Source organism: Coffea eugenioides, chromosome 2 (assembly GCF_003713205.1).
Source record: "Coffea eugenioides isolate CCC68of chromosome 2, Ceug_1.0, whole genome shotgun sequence".
In the NCBI taxonomy this organism is placed as follows: Eukaryota; Viridiplantae; Streptophyta; class Magnoliopsida; order Gentianales; family Rubiaceae; genus Coffea; species Coffea eugenioides.
In genome coordinates, this window is record NC_040036.1 from 33418267 (window position 1) to 33435324 (window position 17058).

The 17058-nt window shown below is 33.6% G+C and overlaps 1 protein-coding gene across 1 annotated transcript; it reads right to left on the bottom strand.

The window, feature by feature from the left end:
• Positions 1-10593: 10593 nt before the first annotated feature.
• On the bottom strand, positions 10594-16043 carry LOC113763728 (cinnamoyl-CoA reductase 1-like). The gene is made up of 6 exons (XM_027307639.1): positions 15926-16043; positions 15280-15449; positions 12956-13144; positions 11973-12135; positions 11392-11578; positions 10594-10741 (listed from the first exon to the last, which is right to left on the bottom strand). Exons 1-6 carry the CDS (start codon positions 16041-16043, stop codon positions 10594-10596), a joined length of 975 nt encoding a protein of 324 aa, XP_027163440.1.
• Positions 16044-17058: the final 1015 nt, after the last annotated feature.

The following is a 17058-nucleotide window of genomic DNA, read 5'->3' on the forward strand; positions in this document are numbered from 1 at the left end:
AGATTTATTTACTAAGGCATTGCCAACTGTAACATTTGAGAAATTGGTGAAGAATATTGGAATGTGACGACTAAAAGATCTCAAATGATAATTGCATCAGGGGGAGAAATTAATACACAATAATAGTGTATTCTTTTTCCTTCACTAGGGTTTTTGTCCCGATGAATTTTTCCCTAATAAAGTTTTAACGAGACATATTCTTTGTGTAATAGACATCTAAGGGAGAGTGTTATGAAATAATTAAAAGTGTGGATGTCCATTTGTATTCTCAAGAGGACTAATTCATAATTCATTGATCCCAAGGGGATTAATTTATAATTCATTATTACATTATGTAAAGGAATTACAATGGATGAACGGTTTCAATCCATAAACCCATTCATGTATTGGAAGAAACGTTTTATAGACTATTCATGTTCTTGCAGTAATGAATGTTTAATAGAATTGATGTACCTTTAATTTTGTAGTACCTATATATGGAGGTATTTTGGCACCTTTTGGGATGACCTTCGATTAGTTGAAATAATAAGAAAATCATTCTCTATTTCCCTACTTCTTTCTCTAATATTTTAATCCCTATTATAGTAGTTCATTTTATTAGTTTTATAAAACGGAAGACTAATAATCTCTAAAAAGGAAACATGCTAGTAAGGACTTCGATTTGAATTGGAAAACTGGCACACGTGCAAATCCCGATCTCTTTGGACTTGAGACTAGACTGAGGTGTGACCACGTAGTATAGGTTAAGAATCTTCTACAGAAAATTTCCTCAATCAACCCCTTTTTGCTCTTTTTCTGGTGGCCCTTGCGGCAGTGCCTTCGGAGCCGCACCAATTGCCAAATAGAAGTAGAATCCTTCCAATAACGCAATATTTAGTCAAAATCATGGGAAAGTATTCATAGATTTAAGAGTAATTATGCACCCTATCAATTTTGAACAAAGGTTGCTTATTCTTTTTTGGTACTTTTATGAGCACGAGAAGAGTTAAATTCTCAAAAGGAATTTAGGATACATTTGTTGTAATAACTATTTATAAAAATGCATTTTGCAGAGTAGTTTCCTAATCCCAGTCAGGACCTTCAGTTCAATTATTACTTGGTAGGTAAAGGTGTTTGGATAACCAAATTTTTTTAAATAATATTTCGCTTGCATCATAAATACATTTCCTAACCCATCTTTTTATATTTTCAATTATTTTTTTATTTCATATATATCATATCATAAAAAGTGCTATAATAATTATTCCAAATAATATTTCAAATAATACTGTTTCCAAACACACATGAAAATTGAAGAAAATATTAGAAAGGCAGACCACTATGTATTTTGCATAGCAGCTTCCTAATCCCAGTCAAGACCTTCTGGTCAATTGTTCTTTAGATGTTACAGCTTACAAGATTATTATCTACATGTCTCAGTCATCAAGGACCACAATGATTTTTATCTACATTTCTGAGTCATCAAGAACCACAGAATTTGGAGCTTGGCTGAATTGACTAAGCCAAAATTTGCAAAAAACGAAAAAAGATTTAAAATATCAAGAAGGAAAGACGTGTACAGGCAATTGGTGGAGTCTGCCAGTGGTTTTATGATTTTTGACAGGTGTCTAGTTTATATAATAACAAATTTGTACTCATGAAAATGCATAAAATCGAGTATAATGGTAAGTACGATCGTCTCCACAGAGCTTGGAGAAAATTGGTTTCCTTCCAAATAAGAATTAAATGGGGGGTTTTGAATAATTAAAATTAAAGTAAATAATCAACGTAAATAAAAATAGTCAAACAGGAGAGAATTAAAATTAAATCAATAATACGCAAGCTCTAGCTAAGGAAAAAATTTCTAAAGTGGTTCATACTCATTGATATAATAATTATTTTATGTATTTGTTAATAAACAAGTTATAATTGTCCAACAAGCGATGATAATCAACGTTTTCTTACTATGTCGATAGTTAAGGTACACCGTTAACTATTTTCTTAACCAAGAAATAACTCTAGATACGCCCATAAAAGTTAATTTCTTGATTGCATAAAAAACTAGAAAAGTCTTGTTCTAATCAATAAACATTTTATCAGGGTTTATTTAAAATAGATCATTTGTTTTCTTAACATAAAACCAATCATACTAGTTACCACTAATTTAAGATAATTAAACAATTACATATTAAACTATCATAAGTGGTAATAGATTGTTAAGTTGAATTAAATATCGGGCATTTGATATTCAAATAATAAAACAATCATGAGAAATTAAATCAGAAAACATATGACTATCAACGAATGACATAAATAGATAAAAATAATTGGATCTTACAGTTGTAGTTGAACTAATCCTTTGTTACCTCTTGACTAGAATAAGAAATTAGTTGCTTTCCATTGGGAATAGTCCATGCAAATTTATTGATGAAAGTCGCATGAGTGTTTGACAATGAAAAGGAAAAAAGACAAGTGGCTTCTTGTTTTTATTTTAGTGCCGAGAGTAAGGATGCGTTTGATAAAATTGAAATTTGAAATATGAAATTTGAATCAATTGAATTATTAAATTGTTAAATATTAAATCTAATACATTTAAATGCACATCACATTCAGTGATAAGTAAATAACTTATCACTTAATTTTGGGAGCAGGTTTTATCTAAAAAATTTAGTGTCACTTAATTAATTCAGATGTTCAATTTTTAGTTATCAAATGGTTTGAATTAGGGGTGGCAATCGGGTCGAGTTTGGGTTGGCGGGTCGGGTTGAGACTTAAGTATAACAAAGAACCTGCTGACCCGAACCCGACCCACCAACCCGAAATGGGTCAGGGTACCTGACACGAACTCGAAAATTTCAGGTTGGCGGGTTGACGGGTCGACTCGAAATGACCTGAAACTTAATTTTAATTTATTAATTTATCATAGTAATTTCTAATAAAATCAATTTTTCACAAAATTAATTACATCATCAAGTAATAAAAATTTAAATAAATAATTTCAAACCAAATCTAAAATAAATTAAACACCATAAAAGTGTTTTATCCCAAACCAAATATAAAATAAATTAAAACAACATAAAAGTAAAAATAACATAATATATTATTTGTCCAAATATAATAATTTTAACTTCACACAAGTTAAATAAATTCATTTAGGATTAAGTAATTAATGCCTTTGGAAAAAAAGAATGATTTAGTTTAGTTAGATAAAATAATTTTTATGTTTATTAAATTAATTTTAATTCGTAAACGGGTCACATCGGATCATATCAGGTCACCACAGGTTAACCCGAAATTGACCTGTTTTCTTTTTGGGTTCATCGGGTTCAACCCGATTCTGACCCGAACTCCCGAAACCTCAACCCAAACCCATTAATTTCGTGATTCTGACCCGAACTCCCGAAACCTCAACCCAAACCCATTAATTTCGTGTTAGATTCATGTCGTGTTTTCGGATCGTATCAGGAATTGCCACTCCTAGTTTGAATATGTTAAAATTTAAATCTATCAAATTTAAGTGTTGAACTGGGTTATCAAACATGATCTAATAGTCTTTCTTCCCAGCCAAGAAAGAGGAAACCTACCGGACTATCAAAGTCAAAAGAAGCTACTTCTTGTCTCACGTTTCTATCTTTCCAAACAATTATTACTTTGCTTATTTTCCTCAGAGAAGCATATTCCCTACAAATACAATGACAAAAGATAAGTTAAATTGTTTCCAAATACAAATCGGAAAGACGGAAGACTAATGATCTCGAAAAGGAAAACATGCTAGTAAGGCCTTCGATCTGAATTGGAAAACTGGTACACGCGCAAATCCCGATACCTCCGGACTTGAGACTAGACTTAGGTGTGGCCACGTAGAGGTTAAGAATCTTCTGCGGAAAATTTCCTCAATCAACCCCTTTTTGCTCTTTTTCTTGCTATATTCCTGCAATCAATACCAATTGCCAAATAGAAGTAGAACCATCCAATAATACAATATTTAGTCAAAATCAAGGAAAAATATTCATAGATTTAAGAGTAATTATGCACCCTATCAATTTGAACAAAGGTTGTTTATTCTTTTTTGGTACTTTTATGAGCACGAGAAGAGTTGAATTCTAAAAAGGAATTTAGGATACATTTGTTGTAATAACTGTTTATAAAAATGCATTTCGCAGAGTAGCTTTCTAATCCCAGCCAGGACCTTCAGTTCAATTATTATTTGGTAGGTAAACGTGTTTGGATAACCAAATTTTTTTAAATAATATTTCGCTTGTATCATAAACACATTTTTTAACCCATCCTTTTATAGTTTCAATTACTTTTTTATCTCATATATATCATATCATAAAAAGTGTTACAGTAATTATTTCAAATAATACTGTTTCCAAACACACATGAAACGTGAAGAAAATACTAGAAAGGCAGACCACTATGCATTTTGCATAGCAGCTTCCTAATCCCAGTCAAGACCCTCTGCTCAATTGTTCTTTAGATGTTACAGCTTACAAGATTATTATCTACATGTCTCGGTCATCAAGGACCACAATGATTTTTATCTACATTTCTGAGTCATCAAGAACCACAGAATTTGGAGCTCGGCTGAATTGACTAAGCCAAAGTTTGCCTAAAAAAAGATTTAAAATATCAAGAAGGAAAGGCGTGTACAGGCAATTGGTGGAGTCTGCCAGTGGTTTTATGATTTTTGATGGGTGTCGAGCCTATATAATAATAAATTTTTACTCATGAAAATGTATAAAATCGAGTATAATGGTAAGTACGATCTTCTCCACAGAGATTGGAGGAAATTGGTTTCCTTCCAAATAAGAATTAAATGGGGGGTTTTGAATAATTAAAATTAAAGTAAATAATTAACGTAAATAAAAATAGTCAAACAGGAGAGAATTAAAATTAAATCAATAATACGCAAGCTCTAGCTAAGGAGAAAATTTCTAAAGTGGTTCATACTCATTGATATAATAATTATTTTATGTATTTGTTAATAAGCAGGTTATAATTGCCAAACAAGCGATGATTTACGTTTTCTTACTGTGTTGATAGTTAAGGTATACCATTAACTATTTCCTTAACCAAGAAATAACTCTAGAAACGCCCATAAAAGTTAATTTCTTTATTGCATAAAAAACTAGAAAAATCTTGTTCTAATCATTAAACACGTTATCAGGGTTTATTTAAAATAGATCATATGTTTTCTTATCATAAAACCAATCATATTAGTTACCACTAACTTAAGATAATTAAACAATTACAGATTTAACTGTCATAAGTGGTAATAGATTATTAAGTTGAATTAAATATCGGACATTTGATATTCAAACAATAAAACAATTATGAGAAATTAAATCAGAAAACATATGACTATCAACTAATAACAAAAACAGATAATAACAATTAAATCTCACAGTTATAATTAAACTAAATCCTTTGTTACCCCTTGACTAGAATAAGCAATTAGTTGCTTTCCATTGGGAATACTTCACGCAAAAGTTTATTGATGAAAGTCGCATGTGCGTTGGACAATGAGAGTAACCGAATAAAAAAAGACAAAGAGGCTTCTTGTTTTTGTTTTAGTGCCGAGACCAATGGTCTTTCTTCCCACCCGACAAAGACTGAACCCATCGGACTCTATCAATGTCAAAAGAAGCAACCTGTTGTCTCACGATTCTATCTTTCCAAAGTATTACTCCCTCCGTCCCACTTTAATAGTTCTGTTTCTTTTTTCACACAATTTAAATAAAAGTAATTAACTTTATTGAAAAAGTAAATTTAGATTGCTATTTTTCTAAAATACCCTCACATTAAATATGGTACAACTTTATAGAAACTTGAATTGATGGTAAAAAAAGAATCAACTCTCATTAAATGGAGTAGGTTTATAGGAACAACTACTTACATTGAATAAGGGTATTTTAGAAAAATTAAAATATAACTACATTCTTCAATTGAAAAGTGGATTACAATTTGGGACAGATGAAAAAGAAATACAGAACTATCAAAATGGGACGGAGAGAATATTACTTTGCTAATTTTCCTAAGAAAAGGATATTCCCTACAATGACAAAAGATAAGTTAAATTGTTTCCAAATACAAATCGGAAAGACGGAAGACTAACCCTGTGTTTGGATTGCATTTTTCGTGATTTTTCATGAAAAAATTACTATAGCGATTTGATGTATGTGAGGGAAAAAGGTAATAGAGAAATGTGATCACAGAAAACGACGTAATTTTTCTACGGAAACCGGCAATCCAAACAAGGCATAATAATCTCGAAAAGGAAACATGCTTATAAGGACTTCGATTTGAATTGGAAAATTGGTACACACGCGAAGAATCTTAGGTGTGGCCACGTAGAACAGGCTAAGAATCTTCTGTGGAAAATTTCCTCAATCAACCCCCTTTTTACTCTTTTTCTTACGTATTCCTACAATCAGCACTATTTGCCAAATATTAGTAGAATCCATCAAATACTGCAATATTTAGACAAAATCAAGGACAAATATTTATAAATTTAATAATAATTACGCACCATATCAATTTTGAACAAAGATTGTTTATTCTTTTTTAACACTTTTATGAGCACAAGAAGAGTTGAATTGTCAAAAGGAATTTAGGACACATTTGTTGTAATAATTGTTTATAAAAATGCATTTTGCAGAGTAGCCTCCTAATCCTAGTAAGGACCTTCCGTTTAATTATTATTTGGCAGACGTGTTTGGATAACCAAAATTTTTTAAATAATATTTCGCTTGCATCATAAATACATTTCTCAATTCATGAAACTTGAAGAAAATACATAGCACTATGCATTTTGTAGAGCAGCTTCCTAGTCCCAGTCAAGACCTTCAGTTCAATTATTATCATTTGGTAGTGTAAATGTGTTTGGATAACCAAAATTTTTCAAATAATATTTCGCTTACATTTTAAACATATTTCCCAACCAATCTTTTTATATTTCTAATCACCTTTTTATCTCACATATATCATATCACAAAAAATATTAATTAATTATTTAAAATAATATTTCAAATAATATTCTATCCAAACACGCATGAAACTTGAAGAAAATACTAAAAAGGCAGAGCACTATTGTGACGACCCCACTTCTCCCAAGGGCGAATCCAAGGGTATCGGCGGGCCGCCTGCCTAGCTCGGGCCAGAACTCAAAACTTAAAACAATAAAAGCTAGAAAATCCAAAAGAGTACTATACATACTATATACAATCCCAAAAGAGTTATAATTACATTCTCCAAAATAGGTATTCAGTTTACTACATCACCATAAGTTAGTCACCCAATATATAAAGTAGACCCAAAAAAGAGGTTCTTATACAGGCCATCAAAATAAAAGAAACGACTTAAACGTCTATCTAAACAAGCACACCTAACTATACCCAGTGTATGTGCCAAAAGTCCCCGCGTCGGCCCCTGCTAAGGAAAACAAAAGGAAAGGGGTAAGCTATATGCTTAGTAAGTAAACAGGGGCAAAAGCGTAAATTTCACGTAACAACAGTTACACAGTAAGAGTAAAGCAAAAGCAGAAAAGTAACATCACATAATAAGGATACAGGTGGCTCCAAAGCCAGATCGTTTGCCATGCGTGACCTCCTGCCGACACTCCGTCGGCCACAAATAATGGTCCGTAGAACTTCACTTGTACTCCCACCGTACACCTTATCACCCTCTCTGGCCAGACACCTCACAAACTTGCTCGAGCGAACGAAATTGAGCTTGGTTCACAAGCTCGGGTCACAAACTTGGTCCACATAATCGGTGAACCGGATTCACAAACTTGGTGACCTCAAACCAGGTTGGACTAACTTCGACCAAGCCCTAACCGGCTCGAATAGTCCATCTAGGTCATGAGATCGGGCCCCAAACTCACAAACTTCACAAAATTTACTCAAAAGTCACCCCGAGCCACAAGCTCAAGGGGTTTAGTTCCAAAATGATTCATATACATATGCCATGTACAAATATGTGCGTAAATTAGGGTTTAGGTCGAGTGCGATAAAGTACACCCTCGCCTAGGTACCCTTTTCATACATATCGAAACACATAAGCAACTAACACATAAGATCGGCCTGAATACTTACTCAACGAACAAGGATAACAAAAGGACGAAATTCGCGTCGCGAAGAGTAGCTAGTAGGCCCCATCGGCTCCACCTAGCTCACCACCGTCTGAAATAGAAGATTGTGTCACATAATATCACAAACGGCTACTATTATGCCTAAAACACGCAAAACGACAAAATGGGCACATGCAAGTGCGGAAACGGCATACGGAAATGGGAATCGGCCTAGCCGTTTTGCCGTCAAAACTGTTTTCAGCACAATCGAGGCTACGCGTGTCGGTTCAAGGTACATGAGGTACCGTTACGAAACTAAGAGAAAAGTCTATAACTTTCATGAAGACACATAAATCCGGATCTGAACAGAGATAGGTCGAAAGTATGGAAAACAGTGCCAGAAATGTGCACTTTAAGGTGACGGACAGGGTAAGTTTGCTGGATTGTAACTCCCAGCTCACAAATCAAAATCAAGAAATTCCAGAGGCATTAGAAAGCTGAGATATAAGGCTAAAACTTTGATGTTTTGGCCAAGACCTGAATCCATTCAGAACAGAACAAAAGTTGAGTGTCAAAGTACCCGTCAGAACTGTCCAGATTCAAGGCAGTTCTGATGATTGATCTTGTTTTGGTCATAACAGGAGCTACGGAACTCGGATTTCGACGCACTTTATACTGTTTCGAAGCCGAAACCAAGATCTACATTTCTTATGAAGGAGTTGACACCTAGATCGTATGGGATCAAAACGGAAAAATGCACGGTCAGAGGCTGACTTCAAAACGCAGCACAAACCAATGTTCAAAACAGGCATGAGTGTTTTGTCTATAACTTGGGCTACACTGATCCGTTTAAGGTGTTCTTGGTGGCGTTAAAAAGCTAAGAAAGAGTATTAAAACTTTCAGTTTTTGACAAATGACTAAATCAGCACGGATCATAGTGAATAAACACAATCAATTGGATGAACTGTCCAAAATGGATCACTGGAAATCCTAGGGCAGTAAGGGTATTTTGGTCTTTTCATAGGCTACGTTGCTCCGATTGAACTGAAATTTTGTAGTCAACTATAAAACATCATTCTCTACAACTTTTATGTTTCATTCTAAGCCTAATTCGGCCTCTAATATGATGCAATAAAATCGGACAGAACAGGGTAGCTTGGTTTCCAAATTCTGAAATTTGTACCTTTACTCTATAAATTCATATCTAACAAGTGCTCTATCATCAAACCCACCAATTACTAGCTCAACAACATCAATTAAGAGGTAGATAACCATAATCAAGGCTGAAAATATAAACCCTAGTTAAACATCCCAACATACCATTGAACCCATGAAATTTTCCCCATAAATCCATCAAAACTATAACTTTAAGCTTCTAGTTCACACATATAAGAAGTAGAGGGAAGTTTCTTACCAAATTCACCTTAATCCCTATATCAAGAAGCTGCCAAGACCTTCCTCTTCCCAAATCACTCCACCAAAACCCTTAAGCTTCCTTGGAGATCAACTTTTGTGGAGGAATTTGCAAGATTATCGGTTGAAACTCAAGATTGAGGCTTGAAATTGAGGTGCAAGGTGAAGTTTTTTCCTCTCTTGTTTTGCCTCTCAAGAATTTCGACCAAGACTAAGAAAAGGGGAAGAAATGAGGAAATTTTGGTCAAATTTCTTTTTTATGAAGGTTAAGACAAGTTGGTCAAAGTCCAACTTCCATAGATGCCTTGACACTTGTTTCTTTCTAGCATTTTCTCTCATTTCTCTTGGTCAAATATTGTGGCTGATGTATGAGATATTTTGAGGGTCAATTATCTAAAATAAAATGAGAAGATTAAGGTAATAAAGTATGGGTCAAATGGTGTGTTTACCCGGTAACAAACGGTACCCGTCGGTTCGAGCCGATTTTCCTTAAATCACCCGTACTAGGGTTTTTTTCTTCCTATTCACTAACTTTTTATTATTGCATCTAATCACATATTATTTCTCACCCAAAAGTCACTTTTAATCACCAAATTTGATCCTTGCTCCGTACCGAAAAATCATCCGGCGAAAAATCGCGAAAACCCTAATTTGCTCCAATCTTGAAAACGAAGAGTGAAACCCTACTTTCTAGGTTCATTTGCACTTATTGAGGAATGATTGAGTAGTAGGATCATATTAAATGAATAATTTCCAAATAAAAGGAATTTTAAGAAAAATGTGATGAATTTTACAATTCCATAGAATAAAATTAGGGTTTTGAATCAAATATGAGGGATTTAAACATAACCTGCTAGTCACAAGTAAACTAGGGTTTTAAAGTACAAGTAAGGTTTCTAGTCTTGTTAAAATAAAAAAATGTTTTAAGACAAAAATAAAATAAAGAAACCGTAATCCTTTCTTTGAGATTAAACAAAAATAGTATCCTAATATTTGGGGTATCACAACTATATTAATCCTTGCACCAGCAAGAGAAGAATTAATAACAAAAAAAAGTCTGAAAATGTGAAAACTGCTTTCCTCAATTATTCAAACAACAATTCAACTAGGAAAGTTAATGCCATAGCCTAAAGACTGACTAAATTCTTCTTCTTGAAGCCTTGAATAGTATCCTTTAGGCTTTCCTCCAAAGGAATGAACTCTACTCCCAAAGCTTTTGCCTTCTCATTGGATACTGAGTAGTCTGCATTAATGTGGATGCTATCATGTGAAAACCTGCAGCAGGTCAACCACTAAAAAATTAAGTAATACTAAAAAGTAACCTAGAAAGTTTAATTCAAAACCTTAGGGTAAAAGATTATAAAAAAATCAAGGTCTATTGTTTTCTCCTACATAAAACTTTTCAAGATTTTTCATGCTCAATTCCTTTCATTTTTAACCAATTAACCTAGTAAAGTCTTTTCAAAGAGGATTGTATTCAATTATATGAATGTTTTCTAGATATATAATTTTGTTTAAACCTTATCAGTGCATTGGTCTGAGAGCTGATGAAATAGCCAATGCAAAAAAAAAAAAAAAAAGTTCCTTTGACTGGTATCTTCTACATGAACCAGCTCATGCCTTTCATATCTTAATATCTCTACTAAACATTTTCTATTCCAGCAATCCAATTTTATGATGGCAAAAATCATATAGAGAAATCAGAAAGTCACCGAATTTAGTGAACCTAATTCTACAAGTAATCGAATTATAGAAAGAATTCTGAAAAACGGGTTCCTTCAGGAGGACAGGACTCCAAAGATACATAATTCTGAAAGTTTGGTTGAATTAATTAAGATTAGAAGAGATGAAAAGATGTGATATATCCCCGAGTTTTGTAAGTGCAATCTGAATATGACATAACTGAGATGGAAAAAGAGACTCACTTGTCTGGAAATTGATGAGTAGGATAAAGTTCTTGCAAAATCTTGACCACCTGGGAGGTGTGTGCAGCACTCTCAACAAGACAGTATCTTCCACTCGCAGAAGGGTTTTCAAAGGCAAGAATATGTGCGTAGGCAACATCTCTAACATCAACCCAATTAAAAGTTGCATAAGGAAATGATTCGTCTCCTGCATTCAGATAAGTTTGGGAAATAACTTTTCATCATAAACACGACAGCTTAGCTTTGAAACAAGCATAAAAATGTAGATGGAGTAAAATCTATGCTCTAAAACTACCATTTTACTTTATCAACATGGGTGAAAATATTCAGCTTACTTCATTAAACATGCATGAAGATATAGTAGGTGATATCAAAAAAATGGGAGATATGAAAAGAGTCAAACCTAAGCCATATTGGATCCTTAGTTTCATTGTTAAATGGAAAAGCAAGAGATCAAAATGCTCATTGACTTCTTTCGGATCAGAAAGTTTAGAGCATGATGCGGCCATAACCATAAGCAACAAAGGTCAACAGTCTAGTCGAAATTGTTCATAAAGAAACAGATATATTTCCAAGAGTACCATTTAGTAGGTTCAGGATCAATTGCACACTTATATTGATAGAAGGCTGCAAGTGAGGACCAACTATCCATGATGGATGAATTGTAATCATATCAATGCCATGCTCCTTTGAGAACTTCCATGCAGCAGTCTCCGCCAACGTTTTCGAAAGCATATACCAGAGCTACAGGACAACAATGTATCATCAGCTGCTACCAGAGAAGCATGAAATTGATTTGATCATGATCAAGGAACTACGTGATTCATAAGTAGAAAAATGTCAGCACAATCCTCAGTTTATGCCTATGATCAGTGTGATTAAGAATGAAAGCACAAAAAATTAAATTTCTGCTCGTAAGCCATGCTAATGACTTGTGAGCAGAAGTTCCCTGTAATTTGCCTAGCATCATAGCTGCATATTGTGCATATGCCACTGATTTCAAGTTCGATAATAAGTTGTTCTTTGTACTCTATGATTCTAGAAAGGAGTCATTCTATCTTGTTGTTTAGAAAGTCTGACCTTGTTGCAGCATATAGGTCAGGGAGGCTTGTGCTGCAAGTATAGTCTTTTTTACTACAAAATCTGTAGAACTTACCTGATTTTTACTTACTACTGTGATATAGATAATGTTGCATTCATCCTATGTAACACAGACACTATTGCTGCATGCTATGCACACCATCTTCTTCATTAGTATTCTGATATTGTTGGAGCTGTGGAATAAACACCAGGGAGGACCAAAATTAAATGCTTTGACTGTTTGATTTGTAAATTTATCATTTTTCTAGTAAAACATTTTGCAGTGTTTTGGAAAGTTTAATGCACATACTATTGTATTAGTCCACACTTTTATTTTTCTCCTCCACTGAAGTTATAAGTTGTTAACTAAAACAAGAAGAAGAAGGTGATTGACCACTTTGGTCTGCTTTTGAACACTGACTAGACCAACATCATTCTCTTCCTACAAAAAGACCATTTGCTGGGAAGGAGATGGTTCACTTACCTTGCGCTCTACACAGTATGATGGCTCTGAAAACCAACTTTCATCAACTACAACACCATCCTTCACTACTCGGTTGTATGCAATTGAGGCCATAGAAGATGTTACTACCACTCTTTTGACAGATGAAACTCTTGCACATGATTGTAGCACATTCAGAGTTCCCTTTACCGCAGGGTCCAACACTTCTGCCTAAGAAATGAAGATAGAAATACTAGTCATTGAAGGCAATTAACTTCAAGGCAACAGTACGTTCTTGCTCCACAAGAATCATCATATAAGAATTCATGCTCTTTCACATTCAGTGGAGATCTAAATTTTTTTCCACTCAATTTGATCCCTTCAGACAGTAGCTGATATTCAAACCAAATTGAAGAGACCCATGAAAGTAATTACTTAAACAAGTTTGAAATTTGGTCTTCGATAGACTATAATTCCATACAAACATCTCTAGAAAAATAAGTACTTTGAACAGAAAAAAGAGAGAGAAAATAAATGATGAAAACAAAGAAAAGGAGAGACACTCGTATGACTCTGCAAAAAGATTTCAGTTTAAAATAGGAGTGCTGAAAATTGCAGCAAATCACTGAATTGGTTTGGAAAAATTATGTCAAAGCGAGTCCAATGTGCTTATGCGCGAGGACGTATCTGGTTCAGCAGCTAACTGCAACTGAAACTCATGGCAAGTTATTTAATATCCCAAAAGTTCAATCATTACTGTTACTATATAAAAAGTACCAGGACTCTTGGTACTTTGGAGTGCAAGTGTAAGCATTATTTTGATCTTACTTTCTGTTATTTTACTTATGCCCTTTTTAATTTGTTGTTAAAACTTCATATAACCTTAACTGCGGGTTAAAGTTTTATTATTGCATCATCTAGCCACCTCACTCCATTTAGGCAAAAGAACCATATAACTAATACTCCCTCCGTCCCTGATAGTCTTGTTTTCCTTTTTCGTCTGTTCCAAATTGTAGTTCACTTTCTCATTAAGAAATGTAGTAATCTTTCAAATTGTCTAAAATACCGTTATTAAATATCTTGTTATTAATACATTGTTATTAAATACTAACCCACTACATTGAATACATTGAGCTTTTCCAATACTAACCCATTAGCTGTAACTGATATTAATTGGCACTCTTCGTGATTAGCATAAGGGTATTTTAGGAAATTATTAATCTAAATTTATGTTTCCAACCAAATTAATTACACTTTCTTAATTTGTGTGAAAAAAAAAACCAAGACTAACAAAACGGGACGGAGGGAGTAGCACATGCCGTATTGCATCCAAGGGAAGACAAAAGGTCACAAGTTTCATTATAATTAGAAAATCTCAATAAAACTAATAAATAGTTCATAGAATGACTCAAAGGGGAGCAACAAATTATTTAAAAAATTAAAAACTTAAACTCAAATGGCATAAAAAAGAACATTTAGGTCATCTAAATTTAATCAAAAGACAAAAATATTGATACTGTTACAAAATAAAAGTGCTTTTGGAACAAAGAATGATTTATAACTTGTGCATTTGTATTGGTTAGGGCAACCTAAATTCAAAAAAGTATAAAATAATATAAATATTAACAATCATATTTGTTTGTCTCAATTATATTTATTCCTTCAAAATAATTGATTTTTAAAAAAATTTTAAAGGAAAAAAATCTAAATACATTAAGTTCACATGCAAAACACGAGCTCCATTACTAGTTCTTTTAAAAACGAAAAAGATAGCAACTTAAATAAAGTAAAAGATATATTCACTGAAAGATGTTAGTAAACTAAGAAATGAAATGGATTAGCAGATGCTCAATATCTATTATCTATTTTCGTGTTGCTGAAATATCCTTTAAATAAGCATGGCTCAAGCACCTAAAACTTATCATCCTTACTAGTCTTGTACATAGAATGATCACTAGAATGCTGCGCTTAAGTTGGTTGACTAATGAAGAAGAAACAACAGGAAAACTATTCCCTCTTTCTGACTGTCCAACTAGCAAGTGAATTCAAATGCATCCATCTGCAGAATCGTCAATTAGTCAGTGCTTGGAAGATGTTGAACTTCACATCAAATCAACAAACTATAAACTGCCTAAATGTGGAACATCCTCCTGATTCGCAGTCAAGGCTAACGTTACAAGATTATTGAAGTTGAATTTACAGGCAATAGTATTATCATCTGAACAACAGAGCAATAATGCACTAATAAACTTGCTTCATAGGAAATAACAACAGGGATCATAATTAAAGTAATTCAGTTTGCATGTCAACAATTGTATATATGGGACTGCTAGATTTCGTCGACAATAGAGAATCTTCATTTTTACCTCGGGATCACTAACTACAGTTTTGACTGGTGATGCAGTATGAAAAACACCTTCGCATCCATCAACCATTTCATCAAATGATCCATCTTTCACCAAGTCAGCAGCAAACAAGTGAAGCCTTTCCTTGGCTCCATCAAGTGAAATCAAATGTTCTATCTTGTCTGGATCATCTGAGGCATCAAGTAAACAAGCAATGTTTAGCAATTGCCAATAGAAATTATTATTCGAGATGAAATAAAAATCGCATGTTAACTAATCTATGAATGACCCTATATTCCTAAATTCAGGACTCTGACTGAATGCTTGTTATCTTTAAACGTGTTTTTTAATCACTTTTTTATCTCACATTTGCTCTTTTTTTTTATCTCACATTTGCTCTTTTCAATAATCTAGTTACAGTAACAAATTTCCTAAGAATGCCCCAAAAACAACCATCCAAACAAACTTCTGAATAAATCTTTTCCATGAACTTATCCGAAGGTTACACCTGCAATCATTCAGGCTTTTTTTAGACCAAGTATCCAAACTAACGGGGCCAACACTTTTTAACTATAAAACTCTATCTACTTTTAACTAACAAGAAGAACAGCAACCAAAATCTGATGTGATCAGAGACATAGATTAGAGATGAGCGAATTTAACTTACTGAGGTCACGAACGGAAGCTTTAACAGTGTAACCGCGACCAAGCAGCAGCTTCACCAGCCATGAAGCTACGTACCCTGAAGCTCCCGTCACACAAACCACCTTCCCCTCTCCGCTCATTCTCTCTGTGATTGTAAACGTGCAAGCTTATTGTGTTTAACTTTGTAATCTTGTTGTTGTATAGACTATTGTGCTGTATATATAGGTCTAGAGTGGAAGATGAAGTCTTCGAATGACAAAGAAACCATCAGCCTAGTTCTTTAACTGTTGGAATTGATCATCATGCATGAGGTAAGATTTTCATTAACAGTCAAATTAACTGTTGGAATTGATCATCATGCATGAGGTAAGATTTTCATTAACAGTCAAAACTAGAACCAAGAAAAAGTTGAATTGACAACTAAATTCACTCATGAAATCTTCTAATGACAAAGAAACCATCAGCCTAGTTCTTTAACTGTTGGAATTGATCATCATGCATGAGGTATGATTTTCATTTACAGTCAAAACTAAACCCTGAAAAAGTTGAATTGACAACTAAATGACTCAACAATTGAAACAAATATTATTTTGCTCATCCATTAATTTGCTTTACTAACCAACGGCTCTTTAGGCTATTAGCGACCACCAATTACTCAAGTTTTGGTGGAGTGGGAGGTTAAGGGTTCAAATCTTGTCTCTCATTACTTTGTCATTATATATGCCTTCCAAAAAATTTATTAGTGCTTAGCGCACCCGTCTAGTGCGAGTCCAATGGTGGTTCAATTTTTGATTCTTCAATTGGTCCATTAAAATATACTAGAATAAGAGTAGGAGTAAAGTAGATAATGTTGATTGACAAAATAATAATAATAATAATTTGCTTTACTGAAGGTCACATGCACACCACCATTTTAGAGGCATTTTTGTCCATTTTACCAGAAAAAAAAAATTCCAAATGCACATTTAGAGGATCAATGAAAGAAACGATACCAAATCATAAAACAAGAAAATGTACTTGGGTGAAATGAAACTTGAAAATGGGCTTATGAGAAGGATTTTGTGAAAATTGGCAAAATTCCTCCTAGGTTGTTGGTCTGCACATGACGAGCAACAATTTCTATTTTTTTTTTTTTTACTTCTTTTAGGGATAACA